The 26,798-nt window shown below is 39.2% G+C and overlaps 1 protein-coding gene across 1 annotated transcript; it reads right to left on the reverse strand.

The window, feature by feature from the left end:
• Window positions 1-26,785, reverse strand: LOC116243346 (uncharacterized). The gene is made up of 19 exons (XM_031614518.2): window positions 26,421-26,785; window positions 23,727-23,845; window positions 23,375-23,503; window positions 22,530-22,594; window positions 22,378-22,434; window positions 22,180-22,278; window positions 17,615-17,682; window positions 16,782-16,869; window positions 15,036-15,105; window positions 14,328-14,400; window positions 13,509-13,592; window positions 12,140-12,269; window positions 11,447-11,491; window positions 11,279-11,360; window positions 11,095-11,187; window positions 9,084-9,163; window positions 8,161-8,204; window positions 4,136-4,215; window positions 1-3,540 (listed from the first exon to the last, which is right to left on the reverse strand). The coding sequence occupies exons 1-19, from the start codon at window positions 26,665-26,667 to the stop codon at window positions 3,418-3,420; spliced, it is 1,776 nt and encodes a 591-aa protein (XP_031470378.2). The 5' UTR covers window positions 26,668-26,785; the 3' UTR covers window positions 1-3,417.
• Window positions 26,786-26,798: the final 13 nt, after the last annotated feature.

Genomic DNA, 26,798 nt, shown 5'->3' on the forward strand with positions numbered 1-26,798 from the left:
CAAAACGTTGCATCCACCCCCAGTAGCAAGGTTGTCATCTCTTGGTTAACATTTGTCTTCAAAGTGTACCTAGGAATAGTCTGTCTTCATAAAGACTTTATCTCATACCTGATATGAGTATGTCTCTTCCTACTTTTTTCCCCTTTGTTCTTCAGTTTAATTCTCTATTGTTCATTTAGATAGCAGTCACTCTTAGTGCTTAAATAAAAATAGCTTCTATTTTGTAACTGCAGTGTCACAGTTAATTACTTAGATTTGTTTCCTTGCAGGGAGTTTTTGCCTCTACCTTTTTGGTTCCATACTTCTGTTTCTCCCAGTCTGTCTCACGCACAGAGCTGGATGTGTTCCTGCACAGACAGAGATGGATTGGGTACAGACTGCCAGGGCCACCATGCGGGAATACACGAGCAGTTTAAACAGGGCCCACCCACGCACTAACTGAAAGGAGGAGGATTAAAATTAAGGGTTAAAATAACAACATAGGATCTGTATCTCCCATTTGTTTTCCATATCTAACTGTTAAAAACATTGTGCAGAACCACTAAACGCAGAGAAGCGGGGGGTTTTGTGCCCAGTTATTGGGAGTGCAGAGGTTTGATTCAGACAGGAGAACAGCTGTCTGCTATCCAACCATTTTTAAACCGAATGAATTTTCTTTTATGAAATATATACTCAGTGTCAACTTAAACCATGGCTGCACAAAAAGCCACTTTCCCTGTTCACAGAGCACTGAGATTTTTACACGACTTTCCCAGAATTCACTCTTCTCACAAGAACACTCAGCCTCCTGCCCCCTGTCCTCCTTTCTCTTTTGTTACAGCACAATAAACTCAATTTTATACATTTCACGTTCTCAGTCAATCATAACCTATGTGCTTATTACTTCACAAGGAAAACCAGTTGAGCTGTCTTCAAAACAAGAAGAATGAAAGCCTACACAACACTCCAGAGATCGATTCAAATGCCACAGTGATGAGGCCTTGATCAATTATTCTGCGTACAGAATGGTTGCATTGAATTTCTGAAATGTAAATATTCCAACTTCCCATTCGGAAACAGAGCCATCATCTCAGTGATACACAGTTGTCTGCCTTCATTTGGCACAAAAATGATACTACAAAGTAGAGGAAGATCTTCAAGACTATAGATCAAATTATTTGTAAAAAAAAAAAATAGAAATTAATCTTTTCTCATCTATCTGAATTATTGCCATATGAAATTATTTTATTCCTGTAGGCCCAGGTAGTTTGTACATTATCAGAGGCTGCAGTTATGATGGTCTAAAAACTTTGAAGCTGCAGCATGTTCTCTTCAACCTCTCTCCAGAGCTGAAGTGGAAGCAGCCTCAGCAGCTGCTTCATCTTACATCTCGGAGAGGAGAGAAGGACCTACTCCAAGAGATCAGCTTTGCATCATTCTTAGGAATAAAAAGGCAGAGCTACATGGGAAAGATGTCTGTGTGTGAGGGTCACTGCTGCTGAATTTCCTGGCAGCCCTCTGGTGTAGAAAGGACAGCACAAATACCTCAGCCAGCCTCAGTACCGCTACTTCCCATCTGCTTTTACATCACTGTTGTGTTTACATAAGTTGAAGGAAGAGGCAGCTCCAGAGCATCAGGCAAAAGCCAATGTAAGAATTTCAGGAAGTATGTCAGGAAACACAGCACTAATCTTACTTAATACTCACAGTACTAAGCTTACACTGTAATCATTAACCACCGTGAATTAAAACCCAGCTATAGAAAGTCAGGTGGTACAAAATTCTGAGCAAGATGTGGGCTCACTTCTCTGTGATAGTGTTGAGATAATTTCATGTGTTTTTCAAGTGTTCTTTTTCATTCACTTTGAGAAAAAATAGAAACTTAAGTGGATCATGTGGCACAAGTCTCATAGAACCAACCAGAGAACTACATAACAGTTGGGCTGGACAGGACCTTAAAGCCCATCCACTTTCACCTCCTGCCATGGGCAGGGCTGCTCCCCAGCAGATGCTGCTGCCCAGGGCCCCATCCAACCTGGAGCTCTTCCAGGAATGTGACACCCACAGCTCCTCGAGGCAGCAGTGCCAGTGCCTTACTGCCCTCTCAGTGAAAAAGTACAAAACTCTTATTTATGAGTTACCATTAACAGCCTTGTACTAACTGGGAAATATGTGCATTCTCTTTGAGAGAGACAAGCAGAGCAGAAGAAATTCAGTATAGCTAAGACTTACAAATTGTGATGGTCTTGCAAAATACTCTAAGGCAGTGTGATTACCTGCAACAGTCAGCAGTGATTTTTATGAAAGCAGAACAGTCAAGATACCATTTCACGAGAACATGCTGTTTTCAAATTACTGTAGAACAGGTATCAGCAGCAGTGTTCCCTCTGGCTGTGAAGGCCACCACTTGCAGCAGTGTTGTACAGGAGCTCCCACCAGCCCACTGCTCTTAGCTGGGGCGGTGCTGCCTCAAATGCTCATCCCAGCTGCTGCAGAAGAGCACTTACTGCTTGTAAAAGGAGTTAACTCAGGCTGAGCAAGCATATAGCCAAAGAAAAAACATCCCAAATAATTGTGTTGACTGTACTTAAGATGCAAACACATTTGTGTATTTTTTTTTTAGCCAGTGGAAGATTTCTAATAATATATTTTTCCCTGGCTAATTATACTTGTATAGAAACAGATTTATGAATTGCTAATCATAGCACAGCCTTCATTTCAGATGCAAACAGCACTTAGGACAGTTGGCTCTTCTAAAACAATCCATTTTGGAACTGGGAAGAGCTGAGGTAGCATCAAGAAGTAACAAAGCCCCAGATAAGCAAATTTTGCTATCAGCTTTGTAGCATTACATTGCACCCAATTGCTTATATATTAATTTTGTTTTATACACTTAGTTTCATGATCTAGAATTGCAATGTCAAACGCAAACACTGGACTAAAAACAAAGATGAGTCCTGCTGGTTACAACGTATGCTGCTAAGTAACAGCTTGGAAATACGTTTGTCAGACCAGCAGGAGGCTGAATACAACAGGTATATGGACCTGAGAATACACATAACAGGATACTTGCAAGGAAGTCCATTTTCATGTGCCACCTGTGAAAATTCCCTGAGTCATTATATCCATGCACTATAATCTCCCTCATACAAAGAAAGAAGAGAGGAACAGAGAACAAGAACAGAGAGGTAGGCTTAGCACACACCTGATTCTGGCGAAGGTACTTTGGGTAACCACTCCCAAGATGGTCACAAACACCAGTGTAATTTGTTGATGCAAACATACATAGTGGTCCATTTCTTTAATCTTTAGACTTTATAAAGTTGGTCAAGAAGTTGTTTAGCAGAGCAGCAGATTCCAGTCCACAATGCATGAGGGAGTAAGGCTTCCTCACTCCTACCTGAACTCCGACAGTTGTTCTGCTTGTTCAAGTTTCCCTCAGGATGAGCAGCTCACTTTAAGACCCCTGGCCCAAGCAGGCGGGCGCAGGGCATAACCTGCTTTCTCTGCAGCCTGCTGCCTCTGGAAGGGATGCTGTAAGACCTGCTGCAGGAGCTGAACCTAGAAGCAATTAAATTGGGTATGTTTTTATACAAAACGTTTTCCCGCAAATCCGAGCAGTCTCTCCCACCCTCCTTGCTCCAGAAAAACTTCCACGAGTTGATTGCTATTAGTAGTGCTGCCGTTATTATGGTAAACAATTTAATTAATACTCATATTGCTAATATTAGCAATAATATTAAGTTATTGTTAGGACATAAAACAATGTTGGTCAAGGCATACTACAGATTCAATGAGCAAATGCAACCACCGTTTCATTAACATTCATAGACATTAGGAAAAGGGGGAATGGTTTTAAACTAAGACAGGGGAGGCTTAGGTTAGATATTAGGACGAAGTTTTTCACCCAGAGGGTGGTGATGCACTGGGACAGTTTGCCCAGGGAGGTTGTGGATGCCCCAACCCTGGATGCATTCCAGGCCAGGCTGGATGTGGCTCTGGGCAGCCTGGTCTGGTGGTTGGTGACCCTGCACATAGCAGGGGGTTGGAACTGGATGATCATTGTGGTTCTTTTCAACCCAGGCCATTCTATGATTCTGTGATATGATTCTATGTCAATTATTAGCTGATATCTCAAGAAAAAAACTAATTTTACCTCTGAAAAATCATTCAGGTTAGCTTTCTGCACTGCTGATTCTGCCATCCAATTCCTAAGCACGTATCTAGGATTAACGGCTGAAACCAAAAGTAAATCATGTTAAATTTAGTTAGCAAAAATCATCAGAAGCAGATCACAATCACTGCAAATGTCATTGAAACCTTCGGGGAGATTCAATTTGCAGATCAAAAAAAAAAAACCTGCATAAGAAGGAAAAAAGAATGAATGTATTTATCTGTGAGCTCTAAAAGTAACTTTTTAATTTGCACTAAGAGTAATGCCAAAGTCGCATCACCCACATGTAAAACAAAAAGTAGAAGAACATCAGATTGATTCAAAGAGGCTTCCCTGCTACGAGCACCAGCAGCTTCTCTAAAGTGTTTTGTTTGCCACAGCTTACATTCCTGCCACACTGCAGGAAAGCAGATTTTGATGTTGTCACTATATTTCTGGAGATCATTAAAATTAATATTAATATTCCTGCTTTCCTGCTGGCTGAACATCTGCCTGCTGAAGGGAAGTAGCAAACGATTTTTTTATTTTGCTTTGCCACTTTCACTTTACCTGTTAACACTGTCTTTATCTCAAGCCACCGCTTTTTGTCTCTCCAGCACAGGAAAAAAGGAATTGGGCAAGCAGCCCACTTGCATCTCCTTATACTGCTTCTTTGACTTGTTTATCCTTGCTGACTACCCAAATAATTGATGCCTTTGAGAAAAAGTGTGGCCTCACTCCTCCAAAGGCTCGGTGGTCAGACAAGCACAGGACTTAATTCATGTTCCATAGCTCCCTGCAGACAGTCAGTGCTGAGCACAGCAAAGACTTCTCTGTAATACACACAGCCTCTAAAGAATGCTCCATTTAACCAGCTAACAAACTAGAATTTACTGAAGCTATGTAATCAGCAAAACAACACTTAGTGATTATTTTATGTATTGCAATATAATTAAATTCTTTATGTTTGGAACTGAATGACAGCCATTTTGAGCCTCCAGATTTGAGATACAGCAATGTGTGTCTTTACGGCATTTAAAAAAGTATAGGACAGAAATCACTTTCTTCTGTAAGGACTGAACTCTGACCACTTGTGGTCCTGCTAAAATAGAGGTAAAGCTCTTTCACAAAATAAGAATATGGGCTAAAACCAGATGCACTCCATCTCCAATAGTGCTGGCATAAAGCCAGACAAAAGTGCTCAGGTCACATAATGATACGCTGGTACTATGCAGGGGATGTTCAGACTGAATATAAGGAAGAAGTTTTTTACACTGAGGGTGATGAAGAACTGGCACAGGTTGCCCAGAGAGGTGCTGGATGCCCCATCCCTGGAGACACTCAAGGTTGGGCTGGATGGGGCTCTGAGCACCTGATCTTGTGTAGGTGTCCCTGTTCATTGCTGAGGGCTGGACCCCGGGGCCTTTAAGGGTCCTTTCCAACTCTATGATTCCATGTTCAGGTCCTAACTTCCTTGAGAATTAAGACTGAAACACAGTCCATTCAAATATAGGAATTCTTCTTCACATCAGCATTGTGCTACACGTACTTACATAAATTAAATGCAAACCAACAAATAGGACTGCTTGTTGGGAATCTCAATCACCCCTACATAGTTGTAACAACACCCTGCCCTAACCACTAAAAAAAAATAATCTTTTTTTCCCACTTGGTAAAATAATTTGCTGTGGCTGAGAATTTTATTTAATCCAGTAAATGGTTTTCAGTTAAGTATGAGAACAATATAAAAGAATATTAAGGAGGAGGATAATTTAACATGACTCATACAAAAATGATAATCCACATTAAAGCCATGACTCATATCAGCAGGAGAGTATTTGTCCCAGAAAAATCTTAAAAATTGCAAATTGACAAGTTTCACAGTGGAGTTAAAAATATCTGTAACTAACACAAGAGAGAAGATAATTTTGAAAGATTAAGAAAAGCCAGATAAGAAGAAGACAAAGTATAAGAAAATTTGTGCACTTTCAAGTGTTTTATGATGTGGCCTACAATTTTTTTCTTCATTTTTCTTTTTTAAAGTATTTCTTTTATAAGGAAACACAGTGACAGACTTCACTGGGATTTAGATTATCAAATTTTTTTCATCAACTCCTAAAGGAACTGAGGCTACGCAATGCAAGACAAAGTGCTATAAGAACTAAAAACCAAGTCAAGGGAGAAAAAAAATAAAGATCATGATATGTGATCAATTTAAAGCACATTACCCTGAAGCATTTGAAGATATTCCTCTACACTTAGTAATAACGAATACACTTAGTAATAAGGGAAAGGCAATGAATAAAGAGCTGTTAATGACAATATATTCAAAGGCAGCCAATACTTAGAACAGCAATAAAAAATTTAGTGGGACTTAACAAGCTCATATAAAAATCCAGATAAAAGCATGACAGTTTTGTCTTTAACGTTAATTGTTGTGTAAAAATGCACAATTGTATTGGGCTTACATGGCAAGGATTTCATGGTGGGGTCACTGAAGAGTGAAGAACCTTCCGTCACACCTTAACACTTAGAAGCTAGCAGAAATGTTACAAAGTGTGTTGATCTTTGTTTAAAAAATACAATTTTGTAGAAAATAACAAATTGCTCTCAGTATCCTGTTAGTAACCTCTGCTAGCTGTGCTGCAGGAACATGGCCAGTTATACAGAACACAGCTAATTCATCCACAAATCTTCACATATCAAATTTTGGTCTGCTACCAAAGCTGAGACCAAAACCTTCATAACCTTCCCCTCTTTTGTCTGCCTCCTGTCCCATAACATCCTCTGAGATGTGTGTGGAAAACACAGTGCTGGTTTACAGAAGATCATCCCCAAACTGGGAGCTTTTCTGATTTGGAACAAAAACTCAGAATGCCAGTCTTCTGTAAAAGCAGATTCACAAATACATAGAAACATAGCAAGCATAGAAAAACTGTGTTTAGACAATTCCCAGCCTTAAATTTTAGGTGAGGAAAGCTGGAAACTTCAAAACAGTAGCTGAGCTAACAGCCTCAGGGTCTCACAGCTAAAACTTCCCAACCATACCAGAAAACAAACAATAAAACAAGCCCTTTTGGTAACTATTCTCATATCAACTTTCTTAAAATGGATGTAAAATTCTAAGCATTCTTAAAAACACAGATGGAACATTAATTTGAAAATCTATCTTATTACTGACACTCAGCACCATCTCCTGCCATCTTCCAGCTAAATCAATTTAAGCTTCTGAACAAATCAGCCAATCAATATCTAATGAAAAAGGAGAGCCATTTCTGCTAGAGATGAGAATAAAGCACCTGCAAAGCAGTGTAACAATAAAGCTCATACAGCCTCTTGTGCACAATTTGGCAGATCCCCCTTTTGGCTTCACTCCCTTTTGTCCAGAGATTTTCAGTTGTTCATTGTCTGTGGTAGGCAAATTGCACAAGTTTACCTCAGCTAATTGCAGACCAACAAAAAAAAGTACAATTTCATAACCACTGTTTCTGTTGTGATAGACACCTATGCATCTTTACCATTTTGGATTTAAAGTAACTCGGAGGGAGAAAATAGAATATTTTATCTTTGAGAACCATGCCTTCCTCTAACGACTACTTTCCCAATTAAATGAGGGTTTTTTTCCCCTGCTTCACTAAATAAATAAATAAATGAAGTGGGTACCTATCAAAAATATGAATTCTTTATAATATACAAAAACAATATGGACATGTTTGAAACTCCTACAAATCCCAGCCCATGCAGCCAGCATAGGATGGCTATAAAAACATTTCCTGATGTTATCAAAGGATCTTTACAGGAGAAGAATAATGTTCTTCTGAGCAAAGCCTCACTTAAGACATCACAAAATACAGCAAGCATGTTTCTACGGCCAATAATTCTCAAGTCCTTTAAAGGCATCAAAAAGAAAAAAAAAAAATGCAGTCCACAAGCACCAAGTCATGGAACAAGCAGGAGAGCCAGCAGCAAACCTATGTAAAAAGCTGGTTGCCATCTCCAAGTGTACTACTTTGAATTATTTTACTTACTTGTCATTCTTCTTCTTCTCTTGATGTCTGAATCACCCTTGTTCCTAAATATAAGAATAAAATTAAAAAAAAATTAAAAACTTGTGAAAGTTGCTTAGATTTTCCTTACTCTTGACACCTTTCAGCCTTTCTTCTGTTGTTAGCAGAGTCAGCAAGCAGCTAATTCCATCAGCTGATTCACAAGAATTCAATACTGACTTGTATATTCACTCATGTCACTCCTAACCCTTTCTCAAGTCATCAGCCCCCAAGAATTCAATTTCCACCTTTTCAGAATTTGGGTTCTGACTAAAATTTCCAAGTGTCTGATATGCACTTTTCACTGCTGTCAGCCATGCTCAGCGTATATGACTGAGAAAAATGCACAGATGTTTTAATCCATTAAGATAAAAGAATTGGTAGGAAGTTATAGCATGAATGTCCCTATCTACACAAAAACTGTGGTGTTCAAACACAGCCTTTATATGCAGAGCCATCTGACTTCCATCCCTGTCATCCTAAGGCAATAGTATCACATTAGTAAAAAATGTATGCACTGCCAGCAATGAAATAGTACCCATCTCTATGCATTTGCACAGCCTGACTTTCTGATTCTTGGAATGAACGTACAGGACTCATATTTTAACAAAACCTATTTACTGAAGAAATTTAATCATTCCCCAAAGCAGAACAAATACAGACCACTCTTCCCTTTTCATTTTTATGTACTTCTGTGTCAAACCAGAGTTACAGTAGTAATTATTACAGAAGCTAGCACAATCTAAATCCACAGAGACCAAAAAAAAAAAAAAAAGGCATTACAAACCATGTACAGTTTACCAGTCCAACTAAAGATCACATAAATCATTGTAGACTAAAGTTGCCATCTTCTGGCAAACGCACAGCTGGTTTTACTTTTAAACTTGAAACTTGTTCAGACTTACCCATCTAACCGTGAGAGGTACATAGAAACCCATTCTGAAAATAACCCGTGTTTTCCCAGATCCTGCAGGGCCCAGAACTCCTAAAGGGAAAGAAAACGTTAGTGACAAGTAAGCAGGATCTGATTCCTGTTAAGCAAAAACTGGAATGAGCAATCAGAGAAAGCATATAAGAAGAAACATACAGCAAACCTTCAACAAATTTTCTTCCCTAAACTCTACTTGTATCTTTTTCTCTATTTAAATCACTCAGTTTTGACATCCATATCAACCCATCTCTTTTACAGCAAATTCTACCTAAATACCTTCAGCATTTGTCCCCTATTTTTCCTTATCTTTTGACCCGTTTTGTTTTTCAATACTTAAACATCAGTATTACTCTCTTCTGCTCTTTGTACGTAGATCAGACATATTTGCAAAGAATAAAGAACAGTCTTTTTTTTTTTTTTTTTCCCAAAGAATAAGGAACAGATATTGATTAAAAAAAAAAAGAGTGTGGGGAAAGAGGGCAACTTAAGGCTCCAGGCATAGGAGATTATAAATGATAGGAGGGACGAAAGGCAAGGAGACAGAACAGCTTGGGCTTCCCACTTCCAGTGCTGGACCACCACCACAAACCGGGCTTCCCTGACTGAGAACAGCTGCTTCATATTGCTCAGTTGAGAGAAAACAGCCAAAGCATAAAGGCAAAAAATGAACATCAGAGAAAAAACAGATTAGAAAGTAATGGACAGAGATAAAAGGAAATAAATAGCAGATATACAAGAAACAAAACAACAAAAAAAAAGGGTGAAAGTGACATTGAGTACGGGAAATTTAAAGCAAGAATGAAACAAAGGTTCAATTACACCTGGGAGTACAAAAATATAATGAAAACCCCATTTGAGTATACAATTGAGTTAAAATTACATTAATTACAAGCTGAGGGTCAGGGAAGGAGGTCACAGGTGAGAATGGGATCCAAGCATTTGTTGTAAGATGTGCAAGGTTCAGTTGCTTTAGCAGGAATTTCAAAATGCTATTACTAAATGTAAGCCTGCAGTGTTCCCAAAGGTTTTGAACATTTTTAGATAAATTTTGGTTTACATTTGAAAAAATAACATAAATAACATACAAATCAATATGAGAATGTACTTTGCTACCAACAAAGTAAATGAATCAACAACATGAGAACATAGTTTCATGTAAAAAACTTCAAAAAAAAAATTACAATTTTCACCAGCATAAAATTTCTGCTGCTGTACCACATCAGTTTGGGTCTCAAAATTTGTGAGCTCCACCTTTTAAGTGTATGGGGAAAAAAAAAAAAAACTAAACACAAAAGAAAATCACCTTCTATCAAGTGAAGGCTGCAAATGACCCTCAGCATAGCAGCAGTGTCACAACTGCATCAGCTCTTGAGCCTGCAGCATTAAAGGGGAAGATACTTTTGCCAAAAGTGGTACTACTGCCATAGTCTAAGCGTGGTTCCATACTGTATGAAGGAGGCTTCCTTTCTTCCAGTTCACCCTTTCTGTACAAATGATTAATTCCACAAATACAGCTCTTTTCATTGTTTCATTGTTTCTGTTCTTTTCTTTTTCTGGTTGGTTGGGGTTTTTTTGTTTGTTTTGTTTTTGTTTTATTCTGTTTTTTTTTGCTTATCTCTCAAAAATAATCACCATCGGGTTCACATTCACAGAACAGGTCAGATTAGATTTCTTTCTTAACAGAAGACTAAAAACCACAGAACTTGGTCAAGATCATTTAATTATCTATAGCACAACTGGAAAAAGAAACAGCAACTCCTTATCTTCATAACATGCTCCATGCACGAGTTCCTTCTTCTCCCTAAAAAGGCCTTTTAAATTCTTATTCAATGATAAACAGAAGCAAGTCAAAGTTAGGAAAAGACAGTGGCACTTCCCAGGGAAAGTGAACAACATTGTCCATATTATATCAAGGTTTTCTCCAACCTGATACATTCATTTGATATTGCGTGTTCCTAAAGTGAGATGCCTGTATTAATGAATACCTCAGGAATACGGAGCTCCTTTAATTGGTCTGCAGTAATTTCACTGAGCTGTCGAAATGTCATTGTGAAATCAGCCTTTGTATCTTCCATGAGCTAGTGAAACAGAGAGACTTGTATCAGTGCTTTTAAAAATGGAGTACATTAGTTCAGATGTTTGATAACAAGATTAGCAAAACAAACTCACTTTTAGAAGAAAAGCAATCAAATAGTTATCATCCTCACTGTCTCCAAGAAGCCCCAGTTTTCTTTTGAACAATTCTGTAAAACTGAAAAATAGCAGCACAGTAAGGAAGTTATCAGATGGTAATTTGTAGTATTGGGACTGCAGGGTGTGAGCTCTGGAACTGCATACCGGACATAATAGGTTTGACCATACTCTTCCAAAATCTGGGAAGCTCTGCAGAGAAAAAAAGTGAGTGTTAAATTTTCTGGAACTACAAGTCTACTGTAGGCATAACCCTATTGCAAACTTAGAATGGAAACTTCTGATATTTCATAAACATTGATATTCTGAATCAAATGAGATATGTGTTATGAAAAAGTCTGAGAGGAAACATCAAATACATCCACAGCTGTTGCAAGGAAAAAAAAACCCACAATCTTTCTTTTTCATTTTCATACTGAGTAAGAAGTCATGAATTTAAACTTGTAGACAAGATGATTTACATCAGGAATCTTTACAAAAGAATGCTGAAATACTACCTCATTATTTCAGAAGGTTGGATGGTCTTCATATGTAAGCATCTTAAAAAACATGCTAGGAAAACTATAACAGGAACCTACAGGCAAAGGTCCTGCGTTAGGGGATGAACAAGGGGCCCCATGACATCTAGGAGAGGCTTCCAGATAGATTTTGCTATTATTTGTGGTTAGCAGAAAACGTTCCCCTTCCCTCTTATGCTAGCCAATAACTAGTTCAGGACCAGTTTCCACCTAGAAAAAAAATGATTTTCAAAGCCCATCTCTTTCTTCCCCACGCATATGGTGATTAGATGGTCTCACATCTCTCCCTGTTAAGTGTTTAGGTATTTGAATGATTACTTACAGCTGTTTTTGCCTGGGATCCAATAAAGGTTTCAGTGCTTGTAACAGCTTGTTCAGATTAAACAGCCCAACATTTGCCTGGTTTCCTATCTTATACCTCCCTTCATCATCAGACGTGTTTGGAACAAAATCTGTTTCAAACAAAATATTACAACAGAGTAATTAAAATAAGCAATCACCATTAAAATATTGATGTGCATTTGTTTCTGTACTTAGGCAGCAAACTAATAAAAGTGCTGACGACACTGAAATGTTTAAACTCAGATCACAAAGATGTTTATTTACAGTGGATTAACTCAAGATCTAATATTTGCAAGCCTAAGAAATCTCTCTCAGATTAACTTCCATATGTCATAGATGGGATTTTCCAACTTGAAAATACATTCAGATGTTTTTTAAAAAAATTAAATACTAAAAATGTTTTGTTCAGTGTTTTTACTACATATAGTGCTACTACTAAGTACAAAAAGTATGAAAACAACTGCACAACTAGATTCAGGATTTACAATTGAAAAATAACACGTATAAGCATGCATTTAAAAAAAGAAAACAGATCACCTGAATGATACTTGAGTTGCATAGGCAAGTGTTACATATTCATTCCTGAAAAATTATATCGAATGTGTTCAAGTATGGAAATCCTTATCTGGGAGATAAATATGTGCTACATAAGTGACAGAGTACCCAGAGGTAAGACCTGAAGCCAGAAAAGACCTGTTTTTTTCAGTACAACAGAAGTCAAGTAATACCTATGCTTAAGAGGTTTCATTAATTTGAGGCTGCAATCTCATGAAAAGAGACTGCAAGACAACAAGCCACTATTGGTTCTGAAAATTACTCAGATGAGATCTCTCAACAATAATCAAATGTAATGCACTTATGCATATGCTGCATTTACATTAATCAATCCCAGATTGAGTTTACACATTCAGTTTTATATGCATATGCCATGACAGGATAGATTTGATTTCTTTTCCTTTCTTAGAGCTGCTATGGCTACAAAGCCAGACCATAATGCATGTAGAGTTGCATACAACTTTTGCCATAGGCTGCTTACAGCAATATGCAATTTTTAGTTTTAGAGGTTTCTGTTATATCATCTATTGAATCAATGAAATGCAATAGGAAGCATTTTTCATGAAAACAGGCTTAATAGCAATATTTTATTTTCAAACTTTTAGCAATCAAAACATAACCTGTACAGCATATTATAAAACTGGTCTTTAGCATATTTTTTCCCCCTAAAACTGTTCAAACAATATACCTACTTGGGTGTTTGGTTTTTTTTTTTTGCTAAAAACATAAATTAATAAAAGTAATTTATTTTTAGTCAAAAATTGTATTTAAAAAAAAATAAGTGCTACACTCACTTGGGTCATAGGAGTCCATAAATCCAAACGGACCATAATCTATTGTTATGGATAACAAACTGAAGTTATCTGTATTGCACACACCTACAATTAAACAACAAGAAGAAACAGAAGGTAACATTCCACCTCAACTCTAGATTTGCTGTAAAATCAATCCACTGAATCTAGACAACTGGAGAAGTTCCCTTGCAGAAATCAGATTCTGGAAAACAGACTTGTTTCTTTTATTCTTGACCAGGCAGGTGTATGAAGTATGAAAATTAGGAACTGTTTGTTACATTATCCTGCATCTGGTGTCCATACCTAGATGGCACTGTTTCCTTTTCCAATCAGTGTGACACAGTATTGAAACAGCATCTTGCACAGTTCCTCAGTTAAGTTTCTTTGCACGTGGACCATGTGCTGTATTAGCAACACAGTGCTACTTTATTTTTCATAGTACAAGCCTGAAACCAGGGTGGACAGCACTGTATCCTACAGTACATACACTACAAAAAGTTCTTATATAGATGTATCAAATCCTGAGCAATTAAACTTACACATCTTTGCACATCAGATAATCACAACAATACAGGAAAACCCATACTCTTGCTGTGCTCTTTGTTTCTGCCAGTTAAAGTCAGACTGAAAAAGTCAGGAATTTTTCTCAACTCTGTTATGAAAAGAATTGCATGGTATTAATGCATAACAGATACTGCTGTAGGCAAGGACATCGGAAGGACTGCAGAACAAAGGAACAAATAAAAGCCACCTTTAAGTAAGTAATTATAGAGTCACTCCTGTAAAGCCAACACCATGACAATATCTACTGCAGCTTACCATGTGCAAAACCCACAGACATCCACAATGCAATCAAATTTGCTGTCTCTGATACGACTGTAGAGAAAAATTCCTAAAATCAAATACACGTTTTACTTCACATAAAACTACAGAATACAATAAGCAATATAAACATTTGATTTACTTTAGAAATACTTTGTACATTCTATTTCTAAATGTGCATCTCTGATCTCTGCCAACTGGAATCATTTGTTCACATCTAAATGATGTGACTGCAAAATGGCTTTATTCAGCAGAAACTACAGTTAAATAAATACACACAGATGCAATAAAAATACACAGTTATGTACATATGGATATACTAAAAAAAGTGTAAAAGTCTTAAAAAGGAACAAAGATATGACATATACTAGTTCTACATTAAGAAAAGCCTAATTCATCACATTGTAACCATTGCTCACTTAAAAGTCTGAGCAGTAAGAGAACAGAAAGTAATGGAAAATGGAGCTTCCCAATAAACACATCCACCATCAGAAGTGGTGGAAAAGGAATGCTCAGACTGGGTTTTGAAAAAAAGAAGCAGTTTTTTGTTTTGTTTTTCAACCAAAGAGTAAATGAGTTATTAATAAAATCTGAAAGATTATTTCAGACGTTGAAACTTTATAAAGCTGCAAACTTTGCAAAGCTTTGTACAATGCTTTGTTCACAAGCTTGTGGAAAACAAAAATAACTTTCAAAAATACTTACCAGATACCTATCTGAATTGTTGGGGACTATTGATGGAAAATGTTCCTGGATGATAAAGTCCAGCAATCTCCTGTAACATGAGATGCATTAAAGAAAAATTGTTACTTTTAGAATTGAGCATTCAGAACTTTTATTTCTTAATAATCAGATGCTGACCCACGGCCTGCTGCAAACAGGCATTAGAAAACACCATCTATTTACTCCAATGAGTTTTAGATTAAGCCCTTCCAAATACTTAGAGATACAACCTAATGTTCTAGTTATAACTATAACCAGAGACTGTCATAGAGTTAAAATTATTCCCATGCATTTCCAGAGCACAATGGGATCTGGTTTAGCATAATATCATATCAGACTTCAGGAAAGAAGTAATTTGTGGATCCAAAAAAAGCTGCATCATTGCAAGTAATAACTCTAGGTCAGAATTTTATGACTGAATTCTTACTAAGTAGGGTTACTTGCTATAATAGCTGGCCATTCCCCTAAGCACATAGCATTCCTATATGGCAGGTTAAGGAAACTGGGATACATACATTAAAAACTGTGATGCCTATCAGATGCTCCATTTACAGATTTAAAGCAGAGCAGCTGGCAATAAGTACAATTATGAGCTCTGTGTAGGACTGTTGTTGCTAGAGCTAGCCAGGGCCACTGGCACAGGCAGCTGTAAGAACCACCTACACTGGGTAGGCGACCCAGGTAAGGGCTGGAGCTGGGCAAGGGTTGTGAGGCTGTGCACACAAATATTTTACATTCTAATCAGGCTGTTGGAGCAAATCTCTGAACTCTCCTTGCACTGTGACTGCTTTAGCAGAGTACCAGTTGTTAGAGGGGCAACCAGCATACTGCCTCAAGAGATCAGGCTGCCCTGGGCCCCTGTTCTGTATGAGCACAAGAGATCTGTATGTGCTCATTAAAACCAATTGCTTGCACATACTTCAGCAACAATAAAAAACATTGCTGTGTCATTTTAAATTCAGTTCCCTAGTTCAGTCTTTTGGTTTACAACAAAACACTCCTGTGAGATTTCAAAGAAAAAGAAAAGAAAAAAAGGGGGAGGGGGGAGGGGAAAAACAGCATAGAGTCACAGGGAAAGTAACCTTGAATTACCAATTAATGCAACATGCAACAGCTGCTACTTCTCTCTTACCGTTTCTAAGCACCCCAAAACAATTGCTATTGCAAGTTGTTATCAATCAGTACGTTGCTTCCACAGAGGAATGATCAATGTTAAAACAAAACAAAACAAAACATCTGCCATGCTAATTGCCTGAGATGAAGTAACATACAGAAGCTAATATTGCTAAGAGGTTTAAACTTCTGCAATACATTTTTATCTAATATGTGTGCCTGGAGGCTGTAGCTTATACAAAAGCTCGGGCTAGGGGGTTTCTGCTGCTTTAGCCTCATAGACTATGACAAATTAACTCCTTATTCTCTAAATTTATAAAACTTACCAAAACATACAGCTTCCCCTGTCCTCAATGCTTAGTTACCAGAAATATTTGAGGTACAATAGCTTTTTGATTTTACAAGAACCAGGCCTAAAAAAACACCTGGGGGATTTTATCTCTGTGTCTTCAGAACCTTTGTATGTTTGTAAAAATACAGCAGGTTATCTTTCTAGGTGTTGCGATCTTTCTTTCTCTATAATTTATGCCTGAATTTCAACTGCATATATGCATTCCAACACAAATTTGATCATTAGGAGAAGCAACGTAATTACTACAAAGACCAAATCCAAACCTTAGTAAGTCCAGTTCCCCAGAATGAGCCAAGATTTCTAAGGATCCTATACGAAACCACGATTTGGCAAGACGGAGTACTACTGCACCTTAAGTATAGATACATGTTTAAATGTAAGTGGAGTATCAGCAACATAAAATAATCCCATAGTAGATCTATTACATGCTGTTTTTTTCTATTGACAAATAATTTACATGTCCATAGTTAACAAGTATTTCTAGAAGTATGCTCTACACATAACAGCTGAATACACATAATACTACACTACACATGCATTTCAATGATAAAGGTTAATTTGCTGGAAAGCAATTGGTACTTTTTACTCCTCCACATCTTCATCTGTTTAGCAGTATGCACTATACCACAAACACAAGCAAAATTCCAGCAGTGCATTAACATTACAACTCCCTCACGAAGGTAGCAACAAAGAACAAACCAGCATAAAACACTTCTGATTTTAATCCATGTTGTGCCATCCCACTCTTTTTCAGAGCAGGCTTAGAGGATGGAGCAGTGGTGCAGCTACAATAGTGCCCCATCATTATGGTATTGTGGAATGATGGAAATTTTCCCTAGATTCCAAAATCACATGCCATTACAAAAATGAAAAAATGTACAACACATGCCACAGTCATAGCAGGTCTGTTCACAGGGCTTCACTTCTTTATCCAAGATGTACGTGAGACTGATTTTCTCAGGAAGGTTCTCTATCTCAATAAATGAAATGAAGCCAATTGCACAGTTTTTGTTACACATAAATGGCAGAGTTGATTTTTGCATCGGGGAATTAAGTTACAGTGCTAAATCATGTTACTTTGAAATGTGTTCATTACCTCTCTCTTTCTTAATATTTCCATTGTAAAACTGGTCCCTCCACACGTCGTCGTCACTTACAACTAAGCTGTAAGAAAGAAGAAGTAAAAATTAAGAAATTATTATAGGAACATTAATTTACACTGGAGATCAAACTATATTTTTTATGACTATTTTTTTCAAATCCTTTTGCTGGAATAGTTCGTTTTTACAAACCACACAGGCAAACAGTAAAGCTGAAGCTTACCAACCTTCATTAGCAGCATGCTTCCCCTTTCTACTTACACAGTGCTGCCCATTTTCCATCACCTACATTGTTCTTGGGGAGAGGGTAGCATTCAGAAAAAGCACTGCATCCATTTGGAACCCCAGTGACTGATGAGAGTGATGATAACATAAATAAGTCACAAGTCCCCTGAGGACAACAGCAAAATTGGAAAGAGAGAAATTAGAAGCCAAATTGTTGCATCAGATTGCCTTTTATGTAGCTAAATCTGCTGCCTCAGTAATCTCAGGGACAGATCTGGGATCCTCAGCAATCGAGAACTCTGCAAATAGTATCAACACACAAAAAAAGGCATAATTTTGATGATGCATTATAATTATGTCTTTCTTCTTCATTGCTCCTTGTACTTGAATTTTTAAAAAGAGTATCTTCCTTTCAATTGCCTTACAATTCTGCACGTCCTAGACATTTTCATATTTATCCAAATACTGAGATTTGTGAGTGCTTGGAAAATAATCAGTTGTGCTTGCTTTGAAATATGTCAAAATTTACACTCATCTTACAAAATAAAATACATAATTTCATTCTATTTTCTGTTATTATCCAAAGAAGAATATTGCATCAATCATCACAAGCCCTGTGGGGGCATCATTTTCTCCTAAGGTTAATGTGTAGAAAGTTTTCTCTCCAAAGCAACCGAGATTACACTAACCATCCTGCAGAAGGAATGCCTGGTGTTATCTTTTGAAGGAAACATTCTTCCTTCAATAGGCACAAAAGACTTCTGAGAGCCTAAGAGCAGGAAAAAATTACCTCAATTCATATAATTCTTTGCTTTTTGCTTAGCTTTTTGCTAATTGAGAAAGGTCTTTCAATTCAAAATAGCTGGATGGAACAATACTGGAAATTTAATGCAGGTAATTAAGGTATCTTTTAGGTAATTGAACAGAAGAAAAAACCAAACTTTCCTTAGAGGAACACAGAAAAGGACAACAGACAAACCTAAGGCTTTTGACAGTACTTTGAGGCTTATGACACTTTCTCCCACAAGACCTTTGTAACAAAACTTAGAAAGTGCAGGGCAGATGAGTGGGCAGTGAAGTGAGTAGAGAAGTGGCTGACTGGCAGAGCTCAGAAGGTTCTAATCAGCAGCACAGACTCTAGTTGGAGGTCTGTGACCAGTGGTGTTCACCAGGGGTCAGTGCTGTGAGGCCACATCTGGAATACTGTGTCCAGTTATGGGTTCCCAGTTCAGAAAAGTCAGGGATCTCCAAGCAGGAGTCTAGTGGAGAACCACAAAGATGATGAGGGGCCTGGAGGAAAAGATGAGACTGGGACTCTTCAATCTGGAGAAGACTGGGAGGGGATCTCATAACTGTTTACAAACATCTGAAGTGCAGAAGTCAAGTCAATGGGGGCGGACTCTTCTCAGTGGTGAGCAACAGTAGAAGGGACAATGTGCAGAAACTGGAACACAGGAAGTTCCATATTAACACAAGGATGAATTTCTTCGTTGCCAGAGTGACAGAGCACCAGAACAGGCTGTCCACAGAGGGGCAATTAGAAGGAATTCTTACAACAGTAATAATTGATGGTAACCATGGCTTTGAAGTCTTTTTTTTTTTCTGCATTTCAGAAGGCATTAGCAGCTAGCCAATCCAAATGTTCTCTATTAACTGCAAAGAAAAGGCTGTGAATTATTCCAGGTAAAAGCAGGAAAAAAATATACAGAAGTCAAAAAAATTAAAAGAAGGCTTGCGAACAATTAAAAATGTCTCAGATGAAGTATCAGAGGCTGCAGGGTACTCTGCCTACAGTTCCACTCTCAGTGCTATTGCTTAACTGGAGCAATGTTAGGAACTTTTTTCCAGAAAGTTGTTTTTGAAGCAGTAAAATAATGAATGTTATGTCTCTATGAGTAAGGATACAAAGTGCTGATGTGAGTGAGCTGAAAGAAGGAAATCTTAATCATTCAAGAAGAGCAAACAAATTCAAAAAGACCCCAGATACCAGTACAACAGTGTGCATCAGAGCACAAAAGGAGAGCAGTCAGGATAATAACAGTACTCAGTTCTGCTGTTTCAGACCTCTGCTCAAAGGGATTTTTTTGTCTGTGTAATCCTTACCACACTCTGCACAAAATTCCTACAGAATACCAGCACTTTTCTTACTGAAAATCCAGGGAGGCAGCAAGACTTTCATAGTTACTAATACAAGTTAATGAACAAATGACACTTAAAAGCTTGCCAGATAATTGAGCAGCTGCGTCAAGACACCACACTACCACTATAAAAATAGTTTTCAAATGGCCCTTCCAGTTTGAAAGTATCATTACCTGTACAGTAGCAGGTAAGAGGTATACTTGGCAACAGGAGACAGAGAGCTGAAATCTCTCTTACATTAGCAGCTGGAACAGCACTCACTGAGGAGGAGGGGGACTACATTCCAAACTAACCTTAGCTGGAACTTAAGGGCTAGAATTCGTGCTCCCAAGTGTCTGCATGCTCTTCTGCCAAGTGTTGTGCACCTAAGGGCCATCTCACACTGAAGACTGCATACTGGCTTACCTCTTTGACCTAATCCCTGACGCTGCTAACTGGTAGACCCATTGTGCGACTAAAATGGTACCGTGTGAGGGAGCAATCCTTTGCAAGCAGTATAGTCACAAACTGTAGCACCCCATTGGGAAGACAGTACTTGAAATTAATAGAGCAAACCAACCTGCTGGGTGTTCTGGATTAAGCTGCAAGGCTTTTCCCTACAATTCTGCCAAAAACTCTTTTTACAAGAATTCTAAGTGAATCTCACCAGCCTCAGTGCTACAGCTCCCCATGGGGAAGAATACAGATATCAGCTGGGGTTTTTCCAAATGAAGTCTCACAAACAGTTGGTAGAGCTTGTACAGCAGTTAAGGGAGCCACACATTTTACCAATCTGCCAGCAGAGAACTGAAGCACACTATGTACTCAATAGAATTGGTACACAGTTAAGTGGTAATTTCACATCGGTTTTGCACTGAACAATTTGTTGAAACGACAGCAAAGAAAGGACATAACCTTGCCAGATACTTCCCTGCTGATGCTCTGGCAGACTTAACATTTGCATCAATAGCTAACAGCAAAGGTTCTCAAGGTGAAGTCAGTGAATAAACCATCAAAATGTCATTTACAAACACCCCACTTCAACAGAAAAAATGTGTTAGAATTAATGCTACAGAGATTTGCAGACACTTTGCAAATACAGAAACCCTGACATGTGGCAACTGGGTATTGGCCTCTTCCAGAGTACATTTACTTCTTTAAAGCCTGAAATTCTGAAGTACAGACATATGACCTTGGAACACAAAATAAACTTGGCATTTTAAACACAATCATCTGAAAAATTCAGTTTAGTTCATTCTGAGAAGGTCATCTACACGAGTGAATTTTAGTCCTCTTTGGTTCAAAAAGAATTGGTTTAAATGAGTTTTTAATACAATTCCCTCTCTGCTCAAGGTGCGTTTATATAAATAAGGAGTTGGAGGTAATTATCTACATTCAAGACTATCTCCAATATTATTACCCATTTATGTAACCATTTTTCCTACCAGTCTTAAGAATTGCAAGTAGCTGACTATAACAACACAGAAAGAGTTACTTTCAACATTTTCCTTCTTGGCCTGATTCTCAAAAAATTCATCCAAATGCATAACTTTAGTGTAATAACAGACTGTAACTAAGTACTAACAGACTCGCTGATTATCCACAAACTTGAAGGGTACTACAGAGAAGGAATCCAGTCCTGCTGTTTTTGCAAGCTTTTCTGGTGAATAAGAAGTGAAAGAACAGTTATATATATATATATATATATATATATATATATATATATATATATATATATATATATAACTGTTCTATTATATATATATATATATATATATATATATATATATATATAATAGAAGAAATTTGGATTGTAGTACCATAAAAATGAGAAAGAGCAGTTATGTCAGATACAATTACTCTAATTTCTCCTTTTTACTTTCTTCACAAATGAACCAGATTTCAAATTAAATTAAGGTAATTGAGTTAAGACAGTCTTCCAAGAGCACAACAGCTGTTCAGCACAATACAAAGACAGTACACTATACTGTGTTTAAACACAATAATATTTTAAAGCATATCAAACATAAAAGTGAATGGCTAAACAGCTGTAGCTCATGATTACTGGAAAGTTTTATCCAAAAAAATATCTAAGAAAAGGTTCCAATTGCATACATGTGAAAAGAAAGATTTGTCCTTGTTCTGCTTTATTGGTGCTCAGTGAAACTTGGGCACAAAATTACCTTTAATTAAAGATGCTGTGAAAAAAGAGTAATACCTAGCAGCTCTGCTTGTTGGAATTCCAAGATAATGCATAGCCTCACTACACAGAAATTCCCGCACAGAAGAGCGAAGCACAGCTCTTCCATCACCATTCCTACAGAGAACAAAGAAATAAAAAATCAGTCACAAAATCTAGGAAACTCTAAAACAGAAAACATCCACTTTTGCTATGTATGAATTAACTGCAACTCACCGGGAGTATGGGGTCTTTCCTGAGCCCTTCAACTGTAGTTCCCACCTCTCACCACGCCTGCAAAATACCATCAGAGTTTGTAACAATGCACCCTGGGGTTTGCAGCTGTACAGAATACAGAAGTAGTACAGTCATTTCAGAAAACATCGCACCTGTTTGTGTACACTCCAACCAAGTGGGCTCTTCCATCCCCCAGCTGACCTGCCCAGCTGCCAAACTAGCAGAAATGAACATCAAATTATTTCTTCTTTGAGAAACAGCAGTTAAAGTCAAGCAGTACAAATTGCATGTAGGTTCGCTTCATTCCACGCAATACAACGACACATTTGCTCGGGGAGTAATTAAGATATTGATCCCTAAAGCACTTTCACATTCACACCAACAATGAATCAGAAACCACAGACTGATAGAGTAATCCTCATACTTTCTCCTCTACCCTCCAGCTACAAAGCCAGCTACTGACCTGTCTCTTCTGCATAATGAGCCCTTCAACCATCGTGGCTTGTAATAAATACATGGTTTTAAACTGAAAATTATGCACCAAATTCTACCACTCATTTTCATGAATAATTTCGTTTATTTTAATGAAACTTAACTCTTATTAAATCTTGCTATTGCTGAATTCAGTGAGGTTCTGTCCTTCTTCGCTCCCCTGAGCCAGTACTACCTATCACCAATCAGAGCTTCTCAGGCTGTGGGGTACAAAGCAGACTCTGCAGCTAACAGAAAATATAAGAATAATTTACTTCTTGGAAAACAGAGGCAGAGAAAGCAGACAGGGCACCATGAAAGGGCATTGTACATCTCTCCTATCCGCAGCTCTCACAAAGAGCAAACCTGCCACCTAAAGTACATGAATGCGTGCGGACATTATGTGTATACGTGCATACATTGCCAGTACATATACGTACATAATTCAAGTAAATAATATAATTTAAGGCAGAATCCACATTAAAAGAACTACGCAATTCCACCTGGAAGAACAAAGGTTAGTTACCTGATGACCTCCATACCTATGGGCCAATGGAACAGACCCATGTAACACTTTTTCACCGCTGACAAACTGAAGAAAATCAGATGTTTCTTTGACAGATATATGAAGATCCAAAATATCTTCAATAACTTCCTGGAGAAAAATATAATACACGTAGTACTTGAATATGAATAAAATTCCAATGATAAAAGATGTGTTGTCTATATGTTTTGTTATCAGAAGACAACTCACAATATGGTTTAAATGTTCTATTTGTTTAAAGTATATACCAACACCTCGATAATAAATAAATACATACTTTAATATGCATTTTAACAATTGTTATAAACTGAAGAGGAACCAAAATAATACCAACCTCTGAAACAGCCACAAGAAGAACTGTGGATTTAAAAGGTGTGGGATAGACAATGGAAAAAATGCAGTTTCTCACAGTACGGACATAATTTTCTTGTATTGGATCAATTGGAAAAGAATCTGTATGAAACATATGAGAAATGGTAAAAAAAAAAAAAAAAAAAAAAAAAAAAAAAAACCAGCCCTAACCATATTATTTTTGATACCTTTCCTCTTACATCCAAGCAAAATACTTCAGAATCAATTAAAAAAAACAAAACAAAACAAAAACCAGCCACACAAAATGAACAAAGAATCAAAATTTACCAGAACATGTAATCATAGAGTCATAGAATCCCTAGAGTTGGGAAGGACCTTCAAAGATCATCTAGTCCAACTCCCCTGTGATGAACAGGGACACACACAGGTAAATCAGGCTGTCTAGGGCCTGATCCAACCTCACCTTGAAAGTCTCCATGGATGGGGCATCAATCACATCCCTGGGCAACCTGTTCCAGTGCCTCACTACTCTCATTACAAAAGACTTTTTCCTTATATCCAAAATTAAACCTGCATGAAAAGTAAGCCCAGATAAACTTAGGATATTAATCTATTTAAGATTTTTCAAAGGAAGGAAGGATTGTTCCTAAAGGAACAAGAAGACCATGCCAATTTTTAGCTCTAAAACATATTTTCAATCAAGTGTAATCAGAAGAATCTCCAGAGTACTGGTGGGTGGAAACTGGACGTGAGCCAGCAGTGTGCCCCTGCAGCCCAGAAAGACAACTGTATCCTGTGCTGCATCAAAAACAGTGTGGACAGGGAGGTGATCCTGTTCCTCTGCTCTGTGCTGGTGAGACCTCACCTGGAGTACTGTGTCCAGATGTGGAGTCTTCAGTACCAGAGAGACGCGGACCTGTTGGAGTGAATCCAGAGGAGGGCTACAAAAATGATCCCAGGGATGGAACACCTCTCCTACAAGGACAGGCTGGGAGAGCTGGGGCTGTGCAGCTTGGAGAAGAGAAGGCTGTGAGGTGATCTGATAGCAGCCTGTCAGTATCAAAAGAGGAGCTACAGGAAAGAAGGGGATGGACTGTTTAGCAGGGTCTGTGGTGACAGAACAAGGGGAAATGGATTCAAGCTTAAAGAGGACAGATTTAGCTTGGATATAAGGAAAAAGTCTTCTACAGTGAGGGTGCTGAGGCACTGGCACAGGTTGCCTAGAGATGTGGTTGATGCCCCATCCCTGGAGACTTTCAAGGCCAGACTAGATCAGGCCCCAGGCAACCTGATTTACCCATGCACGTCCCTATTCACTGCAGGGGAGTTGGACTAGATGACCTTTAAAGGTCCCTTCCAAGTCTAAGGATCCCATGATTCTAAAGCAGTTTTACATTGTACTCAGCTATATGCAACTCTACAACGTATTTGCAGCAGCCAGAAGAGCTACACCCACAGCTGAACATGGCAGCAAACAGCTGAAGCCACTGCACGCTGGTAGCTGCAGTACAGTCCACATGCAGCGATGATCTCCAGGTAACACTCTGAAGTCTTCTCTGAGCAACATAACAGCAAATGAATGCGTCAGAGGATGCACTTCTTGCTGCAGCATACATATGCAAAGACATACTTCATTCTTCACCCAAAGCTACTCTGACCCATCTAACAGCACAAATTCTGTGTTATAACACTGAGCTAATACTGTGCACTTTAACACCTTTTTGTATTTCTCCTTGCAATACTTTTACAGTTTTGAACAAAAACAGTTTTGTGTTGAATTCCCATGCCTCACAGTCACCAATTTGTAAAATCACAGAATGGTTTGAGTTGGGAATGATCTGTAAAGGTCATCTGGTCCAACTCCCCTGCAACGAGCAGGGACACCTACACTAGGTGCTCAAAACCCCAGCCAGCCTGACTTTGAATGTCTGCAGGGACAGGCATCCAACACCACTCTGGACACTTTGTGCCAGTGCCTTATCACCCTTAAAATATTAAAATATTAAGTCATTATCTCAGGAGACCTGCTGTTAGCCAAGTTTCTCAATGCCTTTTAGCAGCAAATTCTGCTTCAGACATCTGCCACACAGTGTGTCACTGGTTGTTGCCCTTATGCCTGGATATAAAATCCACCACCATGTTCTAACAGGACATGTTGGAAGGGACCCCAAGGTTCACTGAATCAATCCAAACCCTGGCTCACACAGGGACCACCAAAAATCCAAACCCTCTGGAGCGGTGTCCAAACATTTCTTAACTCCGGCACTCAGGGCCGTGCCCACAGCCCTGGGCAGCCCGTTCCATGCCCAGCGCCCTCTGGTGCAGAACCATTCCCTGGCCCCAGCTGCCCTCCCCTGACACAGCTCCATGCCGTTCCCTCGGGCCCTGTGGCTGTCACACAGAGCAGAGCTCAGCGCTGCCCTCCGCTCCCTGTGAGGAGCTGCAGCCGCCATCAGGCCTCCCCTCAGCTCCTCTGCTCTGGGCTGAGCGCAGCCAGGGCCCTCATCCACGAAATCATCACCTCTAATAATTTACACGGGAGCGATACGGAAATAACCTCTGCTATTACAGCAGTTCTGTAGGTTACACAGCCTCGGGTACTGGAAATCGCTGCCAGCTTATTGCACTAAGGCTGAACTGGGACTTCTGCGCCGCTGCATTACGACAGCTCCCTCCGAGCCGCCCCTCTCTCCGCCGCCCCGAGCCACTCGCGCACCCAGCAGGCTCCCCGAGCTCAGGCCCCACGCGCCGATGCCGGCAGCCGCCCGCTCCCTGTCACAGCTCCGCTCCAGGCGCGACGCGTTCGGGCCCGGCACAGCGGGGCAGAACGCCTCCGGCGGGCCCCGGGCCCCGCAGACCCACACGAGGCAGGCGAGCACCCCGGGGAGAAGCGGCCCCGCCAAACCGCCGCCCTCCCCGCGGGCAGGGCTCGGCACGGCTGCGGCGCGGCAGGGCGGCCGCATGGCTCTCCCCGCTGGGAGGGAGGCGAAGCGGCGGGGGGGGGGAACGTAACCGCTCCTCCTCCTCCTCCTCGCGGCCGCCCCGCAGCGGGTCGCGGCGCCGGGCTTCCGCCTCCGGGTCGCGGCGGTGAGGA

This window comes from Phasianus colchicus, chromosome 6, assembly GCF_987193195.1.
Source record: "Phasianus colchicus chromosome 6, bPhaCol1.hap1.1, whole genome shotgun sequence".
In the NCBI taxonomy this organism is placed as follows: domain Eukaryota; kingdom Metazoa; phylum Chordata; class Aves; order Galliformes; family Phasianidae; genus Phasianus; species Phasianus colchicus.

What these genes read in the sequence shown, in the direction of transcription:
- LOC116243346 (XM_031614518.2), bottom strand. Translation starts at nt 26,667, where the DNA reads ATGCGGCCGCCCTGCCGCGCCGCAGCCGTGCCGAGCCCTGCCCGCGGG. An exon ending in TATGGACTCCTATGACCCAA is followed by an intron (nt 12,270 to 13,508) that starts GTGAGTGTAGCA and finishes TGTTTGAAACAG; the next exon opens with ATTTTGTTCCAAACACGTCT. An exon ending in TACCTCTCACGGTTAGATGG is followed by an intron (nt 8,205 to 9,083) that starts GTAAGTCTGAAC and finishes TCTTATATTTAG; the next exon opens with GAACAAGGGTGATTCAGACA.